The 8,658-nt window shown below is 41.9% G+C and overlaps 2 protein-coding genes across 2 annotated transcripts; one reads left to right on the top strand and one right to left on the bottom strand.

Annotated features, from left to right (window-relative positions):
* Window positions 1-222: 222 nt before the first annotated feature.
* On the bottom strand, window positions 223-1,679 carry LOC311113167 (ubiquitin-like protein NEDD8). Its single transcript, XM_084156347.1, has 4 exons — window positions 1,524-1,679; window positions 1,232-1,279; window positions 1,035-1,117; window positions 223-738 (listed from the first exon to the last, which is right to left on the bottom strand). Exons 1-4 carry the CDS (start codon window positions 1,539-1,541, stop codon window positions 618-620), a joined length of 270 nt encoding a protein of 89 aa, XP_084012473.1. The 5' UTR covers window positions 1,542-1,679; the 3' UTR covers window positions 223-617.
* A 314-nt stretch (window positions 1,680-1,993) lies between these two features.
* On the top strand, window positions 1,994-8,272 carry gmpr2 (guanosine monophosphate reductase 2). The gene is made up of 10 exons (XM_084156131.1): window positions 1,994-2,077; window positions 2,700-2,839; window positions 3,195-3,314; window positions 3,562-3,645; window positions 3,921-4,094; window positions 4,347-4,428; window positions 4,573-4,679; window positions 4,886-4,928; window positions 6,002-6,161; window positions 6,689-8,272. The coding sequence occupies exons 2-10, from the start codon at window positions 2,753-2,755 to the stop codon at window positions 6,876-6,878; spliced, it is 1,047 nt and encodes a 348-aa protein (XP_084012257.1). The 5' UTR covers window positions 1,994-2,077; window positions 2,700-2,752; the 3' UTR covers window positions 6,879-8,272.
* The last annotated feature ends 386 nt before the right edge of the window (window positions 8,273-8,658 follow it).

Consider the following 8,658-nt stretch of genomic DNA (forward strand, 5'->3'; position numbering starts at 1 on the left):
AAAGAGAACTGTTTAACTTTCTACCAACCTCCTTTTCTCTTACGGATTATTTTTGTGAGTTCCAGCATAAATGTACAAAGCTATAGTAACAAGAGATAAATAAATATATATACTGGGGTAAAATAATTGATGACTGGTGTGGTGTTTGAATTTTTCCTACAAAGCGTACATGCCTCTCAGTTCCATAACATTAAACACATAATTAATGACAATGCAACACCATCACAGATAACTGATGTTTTTTTTTATGACAAACTAAACCATTACATTAATCAATCTCTAAAGAATAATCATTTCTCACACTTTCACGCATTGTAAACTTAACATTGCATCAGATTGATGCTCTCAAAAGAGGAAGGGACAGGAGAGAGTGCTGACATGTCAATACTCCCAACACTAAAGGACAACACCTCGTTACAGTTGCAATATGTCTCAGAGAAGCTCTACAGTGGCCGATTCCAAGGGGATAGAGCTGAAGTTGCCCACAAGCACTGATCTAATGTCAGTTTCGCATTTGTCGCCCATAACGGTTACAGTTTGGATTTGAGGAGGGTTAAGCTGATCCTAGATCTGTGCCTACGGGCAACATCTAAACGGGGCTAAGGCAAGTGTGGTGGTTACAAGGCAAGCAGAAGGCTTGTGGGACAGTGGATGACCTGCCCTCCTCTCAGTGCCAGGACCAGATGTAGTACAGAACCTCCCTGGATCTTGTAGTCTGCCGCTGTCTTCTCATCGTTCCTGACGGAAAGAAACAGCGGGAAAAAGGGGATATTAGGAAGAGGGCCAATTTCATTTTCATGCACCAACTGTTCTTTTTGGCTGTTGTTATCTGACCACTGTCTAAAGTATGTCTGTGGAGGTGTAGTATACCTAGGCAGATGGGTTGCCTCCCACATTAACAATGTTCCCGTGCTGTTGCCCTATGTCTGGGATTTCCGAGACTAGTGCAGGGGAGTCATTTGTACACTGAAAATATATAAGCTATTTTTTCATCTCCACGTGATTAATTCCAAGATATTGCCTCTGTGGCTTACATCTGTTTCCCGCTGTAGATCAACCTCTGCTGTTGAGGAGGAATCCCCTCTTTCTCCTCCACTCGCTCCTTGATCCTCTCCACCTGACAGAGACAAACAGAATACACACAATGAGTACATAATATCAGTGCATGGTACACACACACACACACTGATCAGGAACAAAGGGAATAATACTGGGAAAAGTACATACATACCTTGTCTGTGGGCTCTATGTCAATCTCAATTTCCTTCCCTGTGAGTGTCTGCGAGAGAGACATTTAGAAAATACTTAATCATGTTAAGGATGATCTATTATTTGACCCCTCATAACCAGCACCAGCCAGTTACTTATGATCTATGTAGCCATTTAACATGTCAAGTTTTTCGATTTATGGAGCCATGTAGCTATCTAGCTTGCTACTGATTGTGTGCACTGAGCAACTGAATTAAAAGCTCAAACTAGCTAACTTGCTACTGGCTGCATATCTGTGTCTGACGTTCTCTTACCTTGACTTTAATCAACATTTTGACTTCTTTTGTATTCTAAACACATTAATTATATTATAAGTGATTTGGTATCTGTGTAATACCAGCTAAATTTGGTTTCTAGTTCACAATATAAGCAAATTTCAACACCAATCTTTCGTCGCAAAAATGTCCCGTGTTTCTCAAAGATAGGTCCCACTATTCACGTTGCTCACAAGAATAGGTTCCGCTATGTGCGTTGGTACTTCGGGGAGATGTTTTCTCCATCAACATTTTTTATTAGATAAAATATGTTTATTTAAATATTTTAGTGTGCGAGAAATCTTTATAGGTAGCCCATTACTAGTGGTAAAAAAACTACAATTTAGTAGACTCTACGATGAAGGAGTGACGTAAAGTATTTATTTGTAGTCTTTCCTCAACCCCCGCTGTACAGAAAAAGGACAGATACCCGAATAATAGAACTACAAGAATAGCTTTACAGTAAAGACCCGCCCTCTTAAACATTCCTGCCTCGCATTTGTAACGGAAGCGTTCTGCTGAAATAAGAAATATTCCTCATACATTTCATAAAGGTAAGTAGTTTATGCCTCATTTCGTAGAGAAGAAACATGGTTAATTATATGTCTAAACTTAACTGTACGTACAGATATAAGGTCTTTAATCTCTTTTGGCGGTTTTAATTAAATATTTGCTAACCTTGAATTTTGACAGGGCCATGGAGGCAGTGACAGAATGATAGCCTCTTGACTAGATTTTTCGAGTAGCTAGTTTATTAGGCCTTATATGACCAGCTTTAGCTAAATGGTCTGTAGTTAATGTATTACTATTACATTATTGCCGATTTGGATATTGAAATTAAAATAAGTATGCAACATTTAAAGGGGGGTATTTTTCCTCGCACCACTCTGGCGACAATGAACAAACCCTCATGAAACCCTCATGGAACCTTGAACAGTCCCTGTCTACTGCCATTTTGATGAGTGAACAGACCGTTATGGAACCTTGAAAATGTGCTTACTCTACTGTATTCTGTGTCCTATTTGTAAGGCACTCATTGTTCTCTATCTCTAGCGTTTATCACATGTTCTCCCTGTGTGTGTGTGTGTGTTTGGTTGTTTGTTTTTGTGTGTGGGTTGGTGTGAATCAGCCCGTTCTGTGCTGTTCAGCCTGTTCATTTTGTCGACCCCATTGCAGACCGACCAGAAGAAGATACAACGTGTTCCTACTACAGATAACCAGCAGTAGAAATGCCTCGCATTGAGAATGACATCAAGTTGGACTTCAAAGACGTGCTTCTCCGTCCAAAACGAAGCACACTCAAGTCCCGTAGTGAGGTGCATAACTCCTTCCTTTTCTCATGTAATGTGCTGTTATGTCTACAGTATTGTTCTATTGTATTCAATGACCAGTTTGTACCAGTAGTGTCATTTTCCAAACACAGTATTTTACATTTTCAATGGTATATCACTCTTCAATGGTGGTACCTTTTCTCTACCTTCCACCTAACTGTCTCTCTGTCTGTCTCTCTGTCAGTCTGTCTCTATGTCTCTCTGTCTTTCTGTCTCTCTCTGTCTGTCTGTCTCTCTCTCTCTCTCTCTCTCTCTCTCTCTCTCTCTCTCTCTCGCGCTCTCGCTCTGTCTGTCTGTCTCTCTGTCTCTCTGACTATGTCTGTTTCTCCTTCTCCCCCAGGTGGACCTGATGAGAAGTTACACCTTCAGGAACTCCAAGGGAAGCTACAGAGGAATCCCCATAGTTGCAGCCAACATGGACACCGTCGGCACCTTCGACATGGCCCTGGTATTGTCCAAGGTATAGACATAGACATACATATTGTGTTATAAACAGCAACAAGCAAAAACAACAAAATAGCTTAAATCAGAATTCAACGTCCTCAGACTTTCTAATACTAAACAACTCATTTTACTAATCAACTCAAATATCCCCTACTGGCTCACAGAGAAAGTGGAGCCCAAATCTATGTTTATTAGAAGTCTCTGTTCCCATAGATTTTATACATTTAAAGGTGTTTAACAAACACGTCTCTTTCTCCCCCCAGTTCACTCTCTTCACTGCCATTCACAAGCACTATTCAGTAGATGACTGGAAGGAGTTTGCAACAAAGAATCCAGAATGTGTACAGGTACATTAAAGCAATGCTGTCTGGGATATAATTTACATAGCACCCTATAAGACAAGTATCTTACTTTGCCAAACTTTTCATTCTGTGTTTATTTCTCTCTCTCTCTCTCTCTCTCTCTCTCTCTCTCTCTCTCTCTCTCTCTCTCTCTCTCTCTCTCTCTCTCTCTCTCTCTCTCTCTCTCTCTCTCTCTCTCCTCTCTCTCTCTCTCTCTCTCTCTCTCTCTCTCTTTCTCTCTCTCCTCTCTCTCTCTCTCTCTCTCTCTCTCTCTCTCTCAGAGTGTGGCAGTCAGCACAGGAACAAGTGAAGGGGACTTTGACAGACTGGGTGAGATCCTAGCCGCTGTGCCTCAGCTGCAGTACATCTGTGTGGATGTAGCCAATGGCTACTCAGAGCACTTTGTCCACTTTGTCAAAGACGTGCGTCAGAAGTACCCGACACACACCATCATGGTCAGTGACTCCTCTACGCTCTCTTTTATAGTGTGCAAACTTGTGATTATGAGCATGTGATTATGCCTGCAGTGTTTATACAGTGATGATATTGATGATACGTCTCAAATCACACTATTCCCGAGGGTTCTTGTCAAAGTAGTACACTCAGGGTGTTATTTGAGCCCATATAGGACTCTAGTCAAAAGAAGTGCACTATAGAGTAGTGCACCAGTTAAGACACCAAAAGGGATTGTGTTGTCTTTGCCACAGGCAGGGAATGTGGTTACCGGGGAGATGGTGGAGGAGCTGATCCTCGCCGGTGCTGACATCATCAAAGTGGGCATCGGACCAGGTGATGTCATAATCGGGCGACTCTGTCACATTGCGGTTTTGCTGTTTCGTCATACCTCATACCTTTTTTTGCAATTGATTGAATTGAGGCCTTAGTGTGATCATACTCATAACTTCCTAACTTTCTATCTGTCTGTCTGTGTAGGCTCTGTGTGCACCACCCGTAAGAAGACCGGGGTGGGCTATCCCCAGCTGAGCGCTGTGATCGAGTGTGCAGACGCTGCCCACGGCCTGGGCGGACACATCATCTCTGTAAGCCTCCATCATTATGATACACTTATAGTTATGTTATACACTCACATCCTTTTGGCTCAACATTCTTTCTACAGCGCGTTACACCCTGAACCTCATCATACACACATACAGTACATATGCATACCAAGATGGTTGAATAGACAGAGACTTTGCCTGAAGATGCATAGTACCTTATTCTTCCCCTTTCTTTCTCTCTCATAAAGGATGGCGGATGCACTTGCCCAGGTGACGTCTCCAAGGCTTTTGGTGAGTTTTGTAGCAGTAAAATTAAACAATTAAACTAGGAGAGCAAAGAGTACTTACTTTGATCAGCCTACAGAGACTCTACAACCAGGGTTGTAGTACTCAAGTCCCGGACTCGGACTGGAGTACTACAACACATTTTCAGGACTAGTGACTCGACTTGGACTCAACCATTGCTGACTCGGACTTGGACTCGCCTTCTCAACCATTGATGACTCAGACTTGGCTTCTCGTGACTTGTATTTGCACTTGGACTGGATAGGCTACTATGATAAGCATAATATTAGCAGCACTGGGTGCGCAGAGCAGTGAGGGTTCTGTTCTCTAGCAGTGGGAAGGACGTGCCACACACAGCCTACATCAGCTGGTGAGCTGCGGGGGAGCAAGCGATGAGTGTGGGCAGACAGGCAGGCAGGCTCTGCTCCGCCTCCCATCATAGGCTACACATCGCGCAAGCGACTCTCTTACTTCCACATAACCGCCAGTCACTAGCGTACTATTTAGCTTTGCCTGGTTAAGAAACACAAACTGCTTTACGAAATTGAAAACAATACTAGTATTGAGTTGAATAGTAAAACAACAGTCTAGCTGTTTCTCTTTCTCTCCTTGAGTATAGAAAAGTAGGCTGTCTTTGAATTTGTCGTCTCGTGCTAACCTCACACTTTCCCCACTGCATCCCATAGCCAGGTTCTGACGACACTGCTAACAATAATGAGTCGTTAGGATGTCCCCGGGATGTCACAAAATGGTTGCCTAAAGTTGTCAGGACGTTGTGTCATGGTCCCCTGGAGGTTTTGTCTAGTTCCCAGTTGGTCCCGGGGACGTCCCCGAATATGATTTTAGGACGTTAGTGGGATGTTGTGTCATTGTCCCCTGGAGGTTTTGTCTAGTTCCCAGTTGGTCCCGGGGACGTCCTCAAATATGATTTTAGGACGTTAGTGGGACGTTGTGTCATGGTCCCCTGGAGGTTTTGTCTAGTTCCCGGTTTGTCCGACCCCTGCCGGGTTCTTAGGACGTCGTGTGATGGTCCCAAGAGAATGTGTCTGACCCCAGCTGTGGTTGTGTGTGACTCACAGGCGCGGGGGCAGACTTTGTGATGCTGGGCGGAATGCTGGCCGGCCACTCAGAGAGCGGGGGCGAGGTCATCGAGAAGAACGGGAAGAAGTACAAGCTGTTCTACGGCATGAGCTCCGACACGGCCATGAAGAGACACGCCGGGGGCGTGGCCGAGTACAGGTCAGAGATGTTACTGGCCGCCTAGCAGGAAATGAGCAGCTTTAAACACTGTAGCACGCTTTAGGAAAAACACCCTTCCCCAATACACAGGTAAATATTGGACTATAAATGGTGCCTTCCTGTATTATACTTATGCTAAAATGTTTATTCTATTCTACTGAGACATTTACTTTATGTTCATATTCTTATATTTTCTTATTTCTTATTGTTGTTACATTTCAAGAAGGAACCTGCAAGTAAGCATTTGGTTAAGACGGTGAATACCATGTGTATCCCGTACATACGACAAATAAAACTTGAAACCTAAAGCCTAGTTTATATCCCACGTACGTACTCATGGAACTACAAGTAGCTACGCAAAATTGCGTTGCGTAGCAGAAATATGCAGACGTGTGCATCCCCGCAATTCATAACTCGACGCAAGAATGCAGGATGGCCATTTTGCGTATCGTTCTTGCGTCGTGTACGTAGGGTATACATACATTAGGCTTAAGAGTTCACTAAAACATTCCCTCTTCTTCTCCCAGGGCATCTGAGGGGAAGACAGTGGAGGTGGTCTACAAGGGTCCCGTGGATGTAACCATACGCGACGTCCTGGGTGGGGTCCGCTCCACCTGCACCTACGTGGGCGCAGGGAAGCTCAAGGAGCTCAGCCGCAGGACCACCTTCATCAGGGTTACCCAGCAGCTCAACACCGTCTTTGGGAACGATAACTAGGCGAGGTCCAGGCTGGTTCCTGGGCCTAACAGGGTCGGGGAGAGGTGGTGGTGTGTTTTGTATGCTGCCTGCCCCTGTCACATGGATGCTATTACACATACTGCACACACGCACACAAACACACGCACATACAGAAAATATTGTAACCATTGATAGTAAGAATCTGTTATTTGGAGAAACGTAAACCTAGGATAAGTGTTTGGTTGCCCAAATCAAAACCTTTTTAGAGTATATTATCAAACAATCCCTTATCTAAGAGTCTTATTTACGTTTTGATATTTTTGAAATTTTTGACTTTCTTTCTGTAAATGACCAGAAATTGACATTTCTTTGTTAATAAGTGAACCGAGGATTGTTGTGGTACGTCAGGATGTACTTTTGTGTTATCTTGCTCAATCATTCCCATTCAGCTCTGCAGGCCTTGAGTACACGGTTCTTCTCTCTGTCCATTATTATCCACCAAGTCCTAGCATTTCACTGAAGCACTCTCTCTCACTCTCTCTCTCTTTCTCTCTCTACCTCTCAATCCCATCTTTTCCTAACACTTCTATGCACATCACCGCCATGCTATTTGAAAGCCATATGCAATAAATAAATATACTGTATTTCACTGTATGAAGTATTTACTATATCAAGATTACAGGTCAAGTTTATCCCAAATTAAAAGCATCCGTTTTTATTTTTTAGATAGATTCAATAGATGAAAACATTCATTATAATGAGAAATATTGCAGATTTTTATGTTAAGATATTTCTGGTTATTTAACTTAATCCTTTTCAAACTCACATAAATACATATATATATATATTGCACTTTAATGATTTGCAAACGTTTTAGATTATATAATATTCCAAGTTTTTCTGTTATTCTCATGCGAACCAAATATTAAAGCTAGGATGGAATAGATACAGAGTGAAACTACTGACAAACAGCTGTTTCATGTACTGTACAGCTACAGTAGAAACTCAGTCAGTCAAATTGTTGAGGGGAAACTTGTGGAATACAGAATGTATTCAAAGTATGTTCTTAAAGTAGGCTAAAGAGGTGAGGGAGACAGGACAGCTTTGAGTGTTACCTTGACTTACTGTTGATTTCACACTTTTCTCAATGGCTTAGAGACTATATAAAATGTCCATGCAATCAGAATTTCACATTATTGTACTTGACTGTGTATTCAGTTACTTTGCGAGAATGTTGTCTCTGTTTATGCATTATTATGTACTTGTAACTGACTAGTTTTCACTATGACGGTATATTTACTTTACTTCACAGTGTTTTGGAGGTTAATTCCATTTTATATCTATCTGGCTTTAGTCAAACGTGTTATGCAGTTTTAATCCACTTTTTTTTTTCAGTCTTGTCACTTCTGACCAATAAAGAGCATTCCATATGATTTGTGTTTTAGAGTTAATTAAAGATGACAATTAAAGATCCATACATTTATACAATATACAGTACATATATCAATTGTACTCTGTTTGTGTACCAGCTCATGTAATTTCATGAATCACAATGTATTACAATTTTGTAAGCTAGCCATTTTTTATAACTGGACAGAAACATCAGCATTAACATTCAATTAACTGACTATTTACATGATTTATTGTACAATGATGAGGTCAGCTAAATGTGATTAAGGGGCATGAAAAGGTTAATGTTTTTGGAATAGTGGGACAACATTGTGATAGGTAGGTGACTTGAGCAGCAGGGGGAGACAAATCCTGCCTTGCATGTAAACTCACCTCAAACCACTGTCAGTCCAACACACATTAGAATCCT

This window comes from Coregonus lavaretus, assembly GCF_964263955.1.
Source record: "Coregonus lavaretus genome assembly, chromosome: 39".
NCBI lineage: Eukaryota > Metazoa > Chordata > Actinopteri > Salmoniformes > Salmonidae > Coregonus > Coregonus lavaretus.